This window comes from Corvus hawaiiensis, chromosome 6 (genome assembly GCF_020740725.1).
Source record: "Corvus hawaiiensis isolate bCorHaw1 chromosome 6, bCorHaw1.pri.cur, whole genome shotgun sequence".
Classification (NCBI taxonomy): domain Eukaryota; kingdom Metazoa; phylum Chordata; class Aves; order Passeriformes; family Corvidae; genus Corvus; species Corvus hawaiiensis.
This window is the reverse complement of record NC_063218.1, coordinates 50,930,444-50,944,993: the sequence shown is the minus strand read 5'-3', so window position 1 is coordinate 50,944,993 and position 14,550 is coordinate 50,930,444. Positions and strand designations below refer to the sequence as shown.

At 35.7% G+C, this 14,550-nt stretch overlaps 1 protein-coding gene across 8 annotated transcripts in view; it reads right to left on the bottom strand.

Annotated features, from left to right (window-relative positions):
- The window catches only part of PLEKHA7 (pleckstrin homology domain containing A7), a 151,455-nt gene that overhangs the window by 16,237 nt on the left and 120,668 nt on the right, over positions 1–14,550 (bottom strand). For 7 of the 8 annotated variants that reach the window (XM_048305594.1, XM_048305598.1, XM_048305596.1 and 4 more), the window contains 8 exons: positions 13,651–14,167; positions 11,501–11,587; positions 11,020–11,139; positions 9,152–9,205; positions 4,865–4,933; positions 4,618–4,698; positions 3,666–3,815; positions 2,646–2,747 (listed from right to left, as the gene is read on the bottom strand). In XM_048305594.1, the coding sequence (XP_048161551.1) occupies positions 2,646–2,747; positions 3,666–3,815; positions 4,618–4,698; positions 4,865–4,933; positions 9,152–9,205; positions 11,020–11,139; positions 11,501–11,587; positions 13,651–14,167 (1,180 nt within the window). The remainder of the gene's footprint in view (positions 1–2,645; positions 2,748–3,665; positions 3,816–4,617; positions 4,699–4,864; positions 4,934–9,151; positions 9,206–11,019; positions 11,140–11,500; positions 11,588–13,650; positions 14,168–14,550) is intronic. The other variant, XM_048305601.1, reaches the window with a different exon arrangement.

Sequence of the window (14,550 nt, the reverse complement as noted above, 5' to 3'; positions counted from 1 at the left end):
TGTAAAACCAATACTATTAAAGAAAGCGAAGGCAGTGAAACACTTAAGAATTGCTTACAAACTGCTCAAGAACTCTAGAAATCCATCACCTCCCACGAGCTGCAAAATAGCTACTAATTAATCCTATAAGGCTGAGGGTGAAAAAAAACTTCAGTAAAAGCTGTTACACCTCATAGAGCTAAGGAAGGCATATAAATTGCTTTCCACTTTCTGTCTTAAATCAGGAAATATGTTCAGCCAGGTTACAGATCAGCAAACAGGGTGCCAAGAACACAAACATTTAAATGATGGAGAACGTTATTTGCCTGTAGTAAACTCACTCGATAGATGGGACATATCTTGAAAGATTGTCAGGACACAAACTATAAATTTGCACATTTCATTTCATTTTTCTGAGATTAATCATACTACAAGGAACCAAATGATGGATTTACAATAATCAAGCCTCAGACTAGTGAAAAAAACACTACATCGCACTGAAAATCCTGCTTCTGAAACCACTCAGAAAATGTTGGATTAGCAATGTAGAAAAGCCAGATCTTTTAATATTATTTCTTCCCATTACTTAAATATTGATGTGAAGAGAATATTTTAGATCTAAAATGGACCAGGGCTGAATGATAAGCAGATGAATTAATTTTAAAATTATGAAAGCCGAGATTGCTGATTATAGAGGGGTATAAATATACTTTATTGGCAAACATGAAAAGGTAACTTGGAAAGAAAATTTTATTTCTCTAACTTCCTTCAAACAGAAACATAATTTAGAATGACATAAAACCAGAGAAGAAACACCAACTAAAAAGTTATCACTGATAAAATAACCTATCTCAGTTAATTTCAGCGTGCCCAGATCCTCCCCAACCCTTAAGCAAAGACAATTGAAGCTACATTCTAAAAAGCAAGATTTACTCCAACCAAGCTACTCGAAACACTTAGGTTTTAACCTCTTAATTAATGCTACATAAAAACAACATCAGTGGTCTCCTACAGCAACTTGAGCCTGCAAATTTACTGAATTTTTAATAATATTCCATGAAGACTGCATTTTTTTAAAATACAGTGTGTATTAATTTAGTGCTATTGGAAAATGCTAGATAAACAATCTTGAGTCTACACATCCTTGGGCAGAGATGAAAAAAATTCTAACTACTATGGGTACTTAAAGTGAGACTTCTTTGAAGGAATACAGTTTTTTAGAATATTCAGTACTTTCTCAAAAAATCAGTTCCCCCTAGTATCTCCAAAATAGGTATTCAGAAACAGTTTTTTAAAACTTAGCCAAACATATCTGTGCATACTTATATATATGTGTATATATAAGTATACACACATACAACTGATAACATGCTTATGGCTGTGTGTGTATTTATAATTAATCACTTATGTGATATGAGATGATAAGCAAACTGAATTAACATTTTTTTCTGTGCAAGCCACATTCCCTTCCATATGTATTGGTGAATCCCATGCCACACATTCAGTATTTTAAGCATTCTCAGTGCCTAATTGGAGATTTTATCTCAAAGTAGCCTAAGAAGGTATATTTTGTTTAAATTTGTAATTTTCCTTTATTAAACAAAGTAACTTTGCAGAAGGACCATTTTATTCCAATATTCCCCTAGGATTTTTTAAAAAATGTATTCTACAGCTGAACTCAATTACATAATATTCTGACTCCAGAAACTGAATCACTTCCCCACCCCCCAAAATGAAAAGTAAATGAAAATATATGTTGAAGATTGATGCAATCAAAAAAAGTTTTACAACTCTTGCTTTGACACAAAACATTTATCCATTAATAGTGAAAATAAACAGGCTTCAGATTATATCTGATCAGGTATTTACTGCAAATAAATAAGCTAAAAAAATGTAACGAGTGAGCTCTTTTGGTCCAGGATATTTGGAAAAGTAGACTAAGATTTGAGAAAAATTTATACATTAACTGTGTTCCTTGTGTTCTGTTCTGCTCACACTACGGAAAAATAATCCAGTCTGTATTCCCTGCTCTGAGAATAAAGTCACCAGTTGTAAGCAGGTATGCAGAAGTAATCTGGTATTTCACGTCCATTTCAGCAAAGAAAATAACTGAGCTTCAAACAAAGCTTCTTTTAAGATTTGAAACTGAATAACTGATTTAAAACTGAGATGCCTTTCAATTACTGATGGCTGTTAAACACTTATTCCACTTCACAAAACAATCTGCAGAGATAAATCTTCCATAAATAGAAGAACATGACAAATAACAAGCAATGACAATAACAACCAGTGACTGGTGCTCTTAAAAATGGATAAAGAAGCCAACAATGTCAGATCAAATAAACAGAAGACTAAGAAGTCCTGCACAGTCTTATAAATTAAATACGTTATCAATGTCAAGATGTCAGCATGTAATAAAAACGTAATAAATAATGACAAATTTGCATAGACAACTTATGAGAAACTATTGCATGTGCTGCAAGACAATGTAGTGGGTTTTTTTCACTGCACAGCCACGCTGCCACAGTGCCTGAACTCTGCAAACCAAACCACATGACAGCTGAATGCACTGCAAAAATGGCAGAGAATTTCTCTGACGAGATGGTAACTTGAAGTTCAGGAAAAGTCATCCTCTAAGTGTTTACAGTGTCTGGAACTGGACTCACCTGAGATACCAATGAACTGCTCATCTGCTCCTGTAAGGCTTTTTTCAGTTGGCTCACATCCTTTTCTAATTTCAGGTACTCATTCCAGGCATTTTCCATTTCCTGTTAACAGAAGGAATACTCTAATACAGTGCTAACTTCAAAACCACTTTATCCATTCTCTAATTGAGCACCAAAGTGTTTTGAAGTTAATGTTATTCTATTATAAAAAGAAGTAAAGAATCCATTTTAGTCTACACTGTTACTTAGACTTGATTATACACCTGAAAACACTTCGTAGCTTGAAAGGTCAAGTCAAATATCCCTAGTTAAAAAAACTCTGGCCAGGTTCCTGACACAAAGCCAAATTGTCATAGAACAGAATCTCTGCAACAGTACAGCCCATTTTATAATGATTTGCTATTTATGCCCAAAAATACATTTTAAATGCTGACTGTGAAAATCATACATTTTCTACAGGCACAAACTGACTCGATATATTTAAGTAATACTGTTATTTTAGTGATCAGACCTTACTATAGGAAAGGTGTTCATGCAATTCTAGAAACAATCTTACAAGGAGCTAGTTACATTTCCATAAAGAGATAGTAATAATAGAGGGAAAACAACATTAAATTATATTTGAATTTTATTAAGTTATAATATCAATGGTATATTTATAATGAAGTATCAACAGATTTTCCCAATTCCTTTTACCCTGGAAAAACATCCTAGAATCACATTTATATTTTCAAAGGACTAGCTGAAATATTTGCAGTTTAAGCCCACATATAACATATAAAGACATTAAAAAGATTAGGGGTTTTTGCCTGGTTTCGGATGGTGGGAGGCAGGCATTGAAAAGTAAAGGTGGAAAGATTGTTTAATATTTTTGTCTGGTTTAGTATGCTGTATCTTAACCAAAACTCTTCAGAACAGGTCTTAACTCCCCTATCCAATGCCCCTATCCAACGACCAACACAGTTTTGGTCTAACTGGGATTTTAATTGTGGTTTTCTTGAAGCAACCAAAAACTCATACCGTTGAAACTTTGGATATTTCAGCCCGAATATGTATAAGGTCCTCTTGCAAAAGTCTCTGCTGGTAAGATATTTTTTCTGCATGTTGTGGTTGGTCTTTGTACTGATCCATCTGCCTGTGTAAAACCTCCAAAACAGACTCCAGCTGATCCTAACAAAGAAGATGGCAGTAAGTTTACAATATTTAGATGGAAATTTCTGCATCTACTTGCAGGAATATGAAAGGTGTTTTCCATGCCCCAAGTCTTCCCTATAAGCCAACAGAAGTTAGGATTGGCCTCCTGTTTTGGAGACTCACATGTAAACAAAAAACTGCAAGAGCCTTAATTACCTATTATATCCAAAAGTTATCTCATATTTTCCATTAAGTTTTTCCATTAAGCAGCCAAACCATTGAAAACACAAAGCAGTGAGAGGGGACTTTTTCTGTTTACACTCTGTACAAAACTGCAATTTACAGTTTCAGAAAAACCCCCTTAAGCAGTACAGAACTGTGACAGCCCCACCACAGCCCAGCATGAGCTGTTTGTTTAAGGACATGTTCTCATTCACTGCTATGGGTAAAACAGTCATGTGAGGGATTAAAATATTGTCTAAAACATGAAACAGACCCGATTCATTTAGTCAGGAGTCAATAACATGGAATTAATTTTGCACAGTAGCTCTTCTGAAGGATCCACCTGAACATTATTTTCATTTTAGAATACATTTTTTTCTGAACCACCTTAATTTATTGACAGCTATGGCTCGCAGGCAATGAGGCAAATGGGATTAAAACATTCCATAATGGGTATTCAATCCTAACACAAAACCCAATTCTTGTTATCATAGAAGTTTATACACACTACAGTGCAAGCAGCACTCAATTTTTTGTTCATAATTTCATATTTTATATTTTATAATTAGATAAAAGTTGATATTTTATTTTACTAAGCCCTTTTTAATCTACTTACTTTATTTTCCTTAAGGGCTCTTATTTTGTCCTCCAAGTCCTGCAGAATTCTGTCCTGCTCACAGAAAACACTTAGCTTCACCTGGAAATGAAATCATATACATATACAAAGTTGGATTTTAAAAACCAAGCAGAAAAGTATCCACTTGTAACACTTCACCCCAAGGAGTGCAATAATGGTCACATAACTGTACAACAGAAATAGACAAATCAGTGCAAGAGGTGCTGAAGTGGTGTTTGATACTCACATCAATATCACTTTCTGCAATCTTGACAGGTTTTGTACTTCTTTCTTTTAATGAGTCACGTCCTGTCACCTAAGAGGAACAGGTTTTCAAAATGTAAGGAATTAGTTGCAAACTAAAACCTAATTATGCTTCAGCAGTGAAAAGAAAACTTTTGTTAAATATTCGCTTTTATTAAGAAAAAATTAATAAAATTTTGGATTACAAGTATTTTCAAATCTGGCTTTAGTTTTTGAGAAGTGTTAACAAAAAGGATTACTAGTTACATTAGGCTATTTAGTAACTCTTCCAGTAGCTTGGAATTCTGGACAAAAGAGCATAATCCCACCTGTCCATGGTTATAAAAGTCCTTTTCCTGCAAAATCTCATAGTTTTAACTATGTTGTTGTGAGATCAACTATGAGAGTTGTGCTCTAATGGCTTTCTTGAAGCCAAAGACTGGAATAGTTCCTTTACATGCACGGTTGCAACAATAGCAGCATTCTTTAATGACTAAAAATACAACTTTTGGCAAGTGTTTCATTCTACAAAGGACAGTATCTTCCTCAGCACAGGGCAAGTTTTATTAAAGACAGACTGCTATAAAAACGTTATAGTGGAATTAAATGTAATTAATCTATTTTGATGTGGTTGTAATCTACCAAATCTCTCATTCCATAAATCACTGGTTTCATATTCCATCTCTGGCGAGATTATCTCCTCACATAACACAGTTTTAGAATAGGTACTGAAACAATACTCAATTGTACTTCCAACCTTCACAGCAACCTTAAAAATTAAGGCATGTCTATGTCTGTAGAAATGTTTATTATTTCCACTGTCTACACAGGACCCTCTTTGTGAACAAATGAGGTTAAGAAAAGAGCAATATAATAAAGCTCATTAATCATACATTTTTTTAAAAGTCTTAAAATCTAATGATTTAATATTGCCTGTTTGGAACACTTTTAAAGATTCATTAAAGCAAATACTATCTTACCACAGGACCACCTGATGATTAGTAGTATTCATATACAGTGTATTCTTATTCATATGCAGGCAAGAACTTATGAAGAAAAATTCACCTCAATATTGTCTTCAGTAATATAAGAGGAGAGGTTTTGATACAAAAGCAGAAGTTACTGGCTTTTTTGGCAAGGTAGGAAGGGTATAAAGAGGTAGTTTGCTTTTATACCAACTGACTGGCCATCTCGAGACTTGAAGCTACATACTTCACTTACTAACCTAAGAGTAACCTAGAGGATCATGTTAGGTTTTTAAAAGTAATTAGATTTTACTCTAAGTGAGGCAAATATTGTCTTCTGTCCTCCAGTGGCAGACCCCATTCAAAGACTTCTCATGTACCTTTGTGTGGTGAAATATTACTTCACCACCAGAATCAAAAGTAATTATAATGCTTCCAAAAGCTCTCCATTTTTTGATTTTTTTTCAACGATTACATGTTACATAGAAGAAAAATCGCTTTCTTTCAAAAGTATTAATGGAATTATTTAAATGCTAAATCCTATATATAATTGTAACAATTAATTAAATATAAACATAAAATACCAGCATATTAAAAGTAAAAATTTTGCATATTTAATTACCTGCAAGCTAAGACAATGCAAAAGCCTCTTTCAAAGCAACGGAATTAACATAAAAACAAGTCTACAGAATTTGGAGATACTTTAAATTACAAAATCAAAACTGTAAGGAATTTGTTAACTATCAAGCAGTGAACATGAGAACATAACAAAAATCAAGCATGCTTTCACATTTTCAAAATTTCACATAGGATTCACTATTCGACACATTCGTTTTCAAAACATGATAAAATGAAAACCAAACACTGAGGTCAGCCATAATTTCACATACAAACCCCAAAAGGGGGGGAAAAGGAAAAAAAAAAAAAAAAAGGGAAGTAAAAAAAAAATCTTACAGGAAGCACTGCTGTGTACCAAAAGACACCTGTAAAAGCCAGAACACTGACTGCTACTCGAAAAAGCAATGGGATGAGCACAGTTCAACGCAAGCAGTCTTACATGTATACTGGATAGTAACCCTTGTGCTGAGTTCTTTAGCACTTTGTATATCATGTTGATCAGAGGTCCATTATTTTCTATCTGTTTCAAACAAAAGTTTAGTCATAGCTTGTTACAGATGTCAAGATTTAAACCCCCAAAGCTTACAACTCAAAACTCCATGAGCAGCAGTGATCACACACTCTTAGGTCACACCTAAGCATTAAACAGTTTATTGCTCAATCACAATTCCACATTGAAAAGTTTTGTTCTGAAACCTCTAAGAGAGATCTTGAGAAATAATGGATTTAGTGAAAAGAAAAAAGCTTAACTCCAGTTCCAAAATGTTCAGTCCTAATTGAAACTGTTTAACCAGGGTGGGTCTAATTCAAAGCCCAGTGAAGTCAAAAGAGAGACTTGAACTAACTGGTTTTCCAAGTCTCCAGTGTCTTAAATGGAAAACATTACACACACTACCTGTGAATTTGCCATATTCCACCATTACTAAAATATGCACTCTTTTGTTTTCCTTATATCACAAATCAAAGCATTGCTACATTTAGTGGCAAAACACAAATGTAACCAACACAAAGACACCTTCTTGAGTTTCACATGGTCTCTTTAATCTCTCAGCAATCTGACCTGAATTTTCACGTTTCTCAACCACGACTGAAAGAAGGTTATTAGGAAATGCTCATTTTGAAAAATTACATCATTCCTTTGGAAACACGCTCAACATTTTGACTGTCAAGATTTTCAAAAGGGAACCAACTGGCATTAAGTTTCTTTTCACAGAAATATCAAGTGCCCCCATACATTTTTCTTTCTGCCTGCTTTTTTTAGGTGCTACAGGCAGCAGAAAGGCACAAGGGGAGCTCCTGAGAGACCAAATAACTCCTCATGTTCCAGACTGCAACAAATTAATCTGGACAGAATCTACTAAAAAGTTAAAGTTAAAAACCGCTTCTAATAATTTTGCTAAGCATATCACATTTCAGAGGCTTGAACCATGGTCACTTCAACTGTGAAAATTGTTGTGTTTCATAATGGACAAAACATTGTGATTATTAATAATTTCTCAACTCTTAAGACTTTTCAAATCGTAATTAGTCATAAAATTCATCTGATTGCTTGGGCTGCAGTTACATTTGGCAAAGCCATGAACAAACCAAGGACAAGGCTTAAAATTAAATGCATCCAACCAATTTTAAATTTGTGTATTAATGATTCCAACATATTTGAGCATTTAGACTACATATACATCACCCATATTATATGCTAAATATTGTATGTTTATACATATACGGTACTATATGTATGTATAGTATATATTACTAATATTTTCCATTTATTATTTGGTTAGAAATTAAGGAATTAAAACATCAGATAAGATTGAAATACACAAGCTCATAGGTGCAGTCAGCACATTAGCTGCACATAGGCAGCTATGCACATGCAAACCAAAGAACAAGGTGTCAAATTTCCCTTCACCTTGATTTTTCAGGAATCATTTTTATATGATTTATATATGGCAAGACATGCTACACACCATAGAAAGTGGCAGACTACTTTGCTAAGCAAAACAATTATATCTTTTTGGTGTTGTTTTCTTTTTTCCTTCAAAACCTGATATTAAGAAGTCTAGATTTGCTTTCAAATTTCCAGCCATCAAGAGTACCAGATACAGAATAATTTAGATAGATGATAGGATCCTCAGTATCATATTTAATTATTTTTTAAAAAGAAATACCTCCTAACATTACTTAATCAGATTATATCTATGGATGGATGGATGCATTTGAAATCTTTTAGCTGTAATAACATGAAAACAATGACAGTGCTAATTACTCACACTTTCACAAGAACATATGGCATATTATACAAGTAAGGAAAAAGTCAGTTTAAAAAGATTTAAAGAGGAAAAGCTGGATTAAGAGAACCCACGTTTTAACTTAGAGGTGTTGACTTCATACTTGTACTAATGCTACAGCAGAGAAACATTTTCAATCTGTTTATCTGATTTCCCTAAACCTACGTATCATTCATCTCAGTACCAGTAACACAAGTTGTTCTCACAAACTAATGAACTACATTTTCTGAGTTTGCGCTTTAATTGTACAGTCACTACTAAAAAGAAACTCAATATTCTAAGCACAACACTGAGGCAAAAGACTGTTTCCATCTCAGAGTAGAAAGCAACTTTAAAATTTGCAGGTACAAAGATGATACAAAAAAGACAACTGGGTTGAAAAAAAAATAAAAAGTTAAGTAGAGATGTGTAAGATCTTACCTTTAGATCCAAATACTCCAGATCTTTTTTCAACTGGATATATGTGTCATCCGCCTTCAGGTAAGTACATAGGGAGAAAACAGTGCAATATATTTGAATGTTTGAAACCATTTCAGAATACTTGGATTCGCTATATACAAGAAAACAAATGAAAGAGGGAACAAAATAACAGAGTAGGAGCACATAAAAAAGCACATTTGCTCCACCAGCATATTGCTATTTACAGCTAAAAAATGGGCAAAATATTTCCCAAGAGTATTACTGTCTCATTACCCACCCTCCAAACATCTAGATTTTTGTTTCCACCTCTAATGAGACATAGAACTACCTGAAACAAGATATTTTCAAAAGCTGTTTTCTCAAGACCAATTTCCACTGACTAGTCCTTCACTGAAAAAGTTACAGTGGTGTTCTCCAGCATGATATGAGTCTTTGGGAGAAGAGAGAAGACCTGTACCTGACTAAATGTCAGGCATAACTAGAAGACATCATACAATATATCACTAGAATACTTTGGATCACAATTCATAAGCATTTTAAGTTATGAATTCCTTTATTCAGGGAAAGTATGAAATAAGTTTTGTGAATAAAATTCTGAAAAAGATCTCACTTATATGATTATACAATCCATTTTGTCTTTTATGTAATAGCATTCAACTTGATCCTTAATTTTCATTGCCTCACCTGTAATTGCTATCAGCTTAATTTTATACACTCATCTAGCAACATCTTTATTACAGTCCCTTCAAGAAAAACATGCACAGAAGTCATAACAAAGATATTTCTCCTCTTTTGAAAGGGGATATTTGCAATACAAAAAGTTTAACTGTTGCAAATGTGCTACTTGTAGTTAGTCAAAATGCCCAAAACTTCCTAGAACTTTAACTGCTATTTTGTCGGCATTTTATATCCTGGGCGCAATTAACTTCAGAATAGAAGAAAAACACAACTATACCTTTTCTCAAGTTTTGAGCCAATGAGAATGTGTAGTTAGAAAAAGAAAAGAAAAACCCTTTATGCCATAAAATCAATATATCACTCTTGCATTTCTTTAGAGGTGTTCACTTACAATTCTTGTCAGATCAGCTTGTAAGACTGACTGAGGACTTGACTAGAAAGTCTGCCCATTTTTGGAGAAAACCCTGTTATTACCACCCATCTTAGTGCAATTGTTCTGTAGGTGAGGTAAGTCGGGAAATGAAACTTCTTCAATTCAAAAAAATTACTTTAGTTTTGGGCCAAAGTCTTCACCAAATCCAAGAAGAGTCACCAGATTTTACTCCCAGATGGCTCCATTTTTGAGGCTCTAATAGGAACCGGAGAGCTCTGTGAGTACATTTCTGTTTGGTCTCACATTTACAAGTTTCATAACACCAGTGCAATCAAGAGCACTGTAGATGATCCAAGACGCTCCTGAGCTTTTATGAACCAGTGTTCACCTGCAGAACTGGCACAGTTACAAGCTCATATGAATGTACAGACTGGCTGATGCATTTCAATTTGCAGGTGATGCAGCATGTGGCACAGGGAGCCAACCCCACCATGAAAGCAGCACAAAGAAATGGTTTTGCTTTAGAATGAACATATACAGTATTTCAACCCACATTTCTGAAGATGCAGCATTTTCAGAAATAGTATAAATACACAGTATAAAAAGGAAGTAGACACTTTGAAACAGATGCACTGGCACCCTGTAACTTAAAAATGCTCATCTTTTATAGCAAATACAGTAAGCAAAGAAAAACCGCAAACCACCTGGGCACTGTGGAATACCAAAGAATGGGCAAGGAAGCACAGACTCAAGCATGCCACTAATGAAGCATTTGCAGAGTCACAAAATGTCACAGATGAGCCACGCAGCAGCTGACCTGATAGGTGGAATTAGTTGGCAAGTGCTGCAGTAACTGAGCGATTGTGTAATTTCTTATACTAGCCAACTTAGCCTGATGTCTCCTTAATCGAATGAGAAGCAATGTTAGCTCTTCAGGCTGCAGGTATTTAGACACATTGTAAAGAGGAAATTAGCAGTCTTCAGGGAGAGGAACTATAATTACATTTTTCACCTCAGTGCCCAGAAAGCAGTTACTTGACATGATTAAGCAATTATTTAATTAACTCTGCATTTGGTCAAATAAACACAATAAAACTTGAATCCTGTAACAACAGACAGCTCACCCCTGTTCACGTTGCAGATAAATGCAGAATTCCTACAGGCTTTACTGGCTTAAGATTAAGTTCTCATTCGAGTTATTTATGCTTTAACTAATAAAGTTAAGATTAAAGACTATGGATTTTAAAACTTAGCAGTGGTACTGCGAGGACACAAAAGGAGCTGTGCTCTGCACTTACCGACTTGCCGTGCAAGCTGGGCGCGCTCACAGTGTGTGTCATGTAGCCCATGGCAGGCATGGAGCGGCGATCCAGGTGAGCAGAGCTCTGCAAGAAGCCACAGCCAGAACATAAGCACTGTGTCCAGTGGCAGTGTGTTGCACCTGAGGGCAAATTCAGTCTGCACCTCTGCCACAGATTTTTTATTTAAAATCATGGCGTGCTTAGATCAGGGTAACACGGGCCAGCCTGATCCTTTGATGATTAAAAACTTAGGAATGAACAAATGCAAATTCAGCACCTGCGATGCTGGGCAGATCAGTGGGTTCTGGCAGTGCGAGATGCTTCAGCAGAGCGTGCAATGTAGCTTCCAGCAAATAAAAAAAAATCACGAAGTTCCCCCCCACCAAACGTCTCCCAGAAAAAGGTTGGGCTGGATGATGCCCTCCGACAGCAGGCTTGTACTGCGCACAGGAACAACTGAGAATGCTCTCTTTTAGCCAGGGAACTCAAGCTCCTGACATGACTGACACCTTGTGGCAGTGGCTTCCATTAATACGGAGCGTTTTTTTAACAGTCATCCTTGATCTGCCCCTTTCTGCTTACAATATGAAAGGACACTGCACACTCATTCTTTCATCTTTCTCTTAAAGCCAAACTTCTGTGGCTTTCTTCAAAGCAGACTAAATGTCTCACAATTTACTTTTATTCCTGCCTCTTAATTTCACTGAATGCCGTTTTGTTTTGCCTCCCCCTCCACCTTTTTTTTTTAAGTGCAGCTGGATGGAATTTAATAAAGCAGTCCAGGAAGTGTGGAATATCACAGATTTATGCAGGCATACACATTTAAATACTGTGTAAATGCTGTGTGCTTACATAGAAAAACACGAGCATTTTTCACAGAACTTTCACAGAAGTTCCACAGAGAAGTTTTAATTATGAGGAACTGTGTTTCCCGATATTGGTAAAGCCAGGATGCCATAAAAAGAGCTTAAAATTTCTGCAGTTACATTGCACAGGAAAGGAAAAGACTGCTGCACATGCCTTCATAAGGGATGTAATGCTCCTTCACCTTACACACGGAGAAACCAAAGTGTGGTAAAATATAATCAGGAGTTGAAAAAATATTAATTTCCAGTGCTGCACACCACTAGAATATTTCACCCTCTGACAGAATATTATAAATCTATAAATGCTGAAAGACATGCAACAGCTACAGAACATATACACTAGGAAAAAAATCTAAACTGTGCACAAAGCTGCAGCCTAAAGTCATGGTCATAAACACACACTGGGGTATCTGAATTTACAAGTCTCTCTCTTAGCAAATACCTTCCCCGTCAGAGTCCACAGCTGAGGTCAAAGAATTAAAGTGAATAGAGAGGCTTCCAATACCAATTATTCCAGATCTACCAAGACAAGTCAATCCTTCATTGATTCAACACAAATTTCCTCAAATTCCTTAGGCAAGGAGAGCCATTTGAAGTACCAAATGGGGAAACCTCTGTCATCTCTGGATTAAGAGGGTACAAGAGTCCCTACAAAAAAACCCACACCAAAACGATGAAAAAGGTTGAAGTTTCAGACCAATACTATTTGATTTTGGTTAGCCCAATGATACTCTGCAACGGACCTGAACTATTAAATGCATGAAAAATAATATATTTTACTATAGTAGCAATAATAATAATAATAATATGGAGTTTGCCATAACTAAAGGCAGAAACAGCTGTAAGACTAACCACAATAGCAAAACATGTAGAGAAAGCAGGCACGGCAAACACAAAGCTCCAAGCAAAAATAAACAATCAAGGGAGATTTTATCCCACTGAGTTTTATATTCTTGCCTACACACTCTCTATAACAAAACACAAAAAATACAAAATTTGTATACTTTATACGTGTAAGTACATGCGTTCCAGTTTTTTATTAAAAGTACTCCAAACCTATGTGATATGCCACCAATTTTCCTTTCCTAACCAACAAAAGTTAATAAATCCAAATGGTCAAAAGGGCAAGAGCTTGAGGAGAAAATTATTCATTGTATTAGCTTTTACAATTTACATGATCTTTCATACAGGAGGAAGGATGCAACAAGCCACAACTAAATAAACTCTCTCTGTGTTGTACCATGTGTGCAATAGTTTGTAATCAGTTAAATGGATACAAACCTTTACAGCCCGATTCCGTATCTTCCTGGGGGATCCAGCAAAAGGAACATCCACAGTCTGTCTCTCATCAGATGGTTTAACTGTGAGCCTTTCTGCAGGAGTATGTGGTCTCCGTGGGAGAAAGCTTTTTGGAGGTCCAGGTGGAGGAATATCAGATGGAGAGGGCGGAACAGATATTGATCGTGGAACATCTAATGAACTTTTTGACTTAGCACGATCAATGAAGTCTGAAGAACCTACATAAAGTGGGGCTGTGGGGCTGCCATGTTTGAACTGCTGTCTCTGCTGCCACTCATAGAGCTGCCAAACAGTTCCATCCTTATTTGCTTTCCTTTCCTCCTGGGACATCTTCAAGTGGCTTACACGATCTTGTGCATATTTGTAGTCACTCGGCAAATTGCGGTTTGGTGGTGGTGAGCTCCCTGAAGGCTGCCTGGTATTCTTTGGCAAAGTGTGATAGTTTTCAGGAAAAGGAGGATTGGGACCCTGACGTGCAAGAGTCTGATCAGAAGTGAGGCTGTAAAAAAAAGGGAAGAAAAGGGTACATTTTAGCATACATTGAAGAGTGGGAGTGACTGATAAAAAAACACCTCTAATGACATAAGCATAGGAGCTACAAGACATATAACAGAATTTACAGAAATATTAACAAAGCAACATTAATGACATCTATCCTGCACATAAACACTGCACTGTATAAATACAGGATTTTAGTTCAGTCTTTAACCTAGGATGAACTACTAGAAACAAACTTAAGGGACGGCAGCATTATATACTTAGACTAAAAAGAAAGTCAAGAATATGAAGAAAGGAATTATTGTCATGTTTAACGAGTGAGTCTGTAAATTAAAACACTCTTTTTCACAGAAAGTGTGCTCACCACCAGGTGGTGCAGTTTAC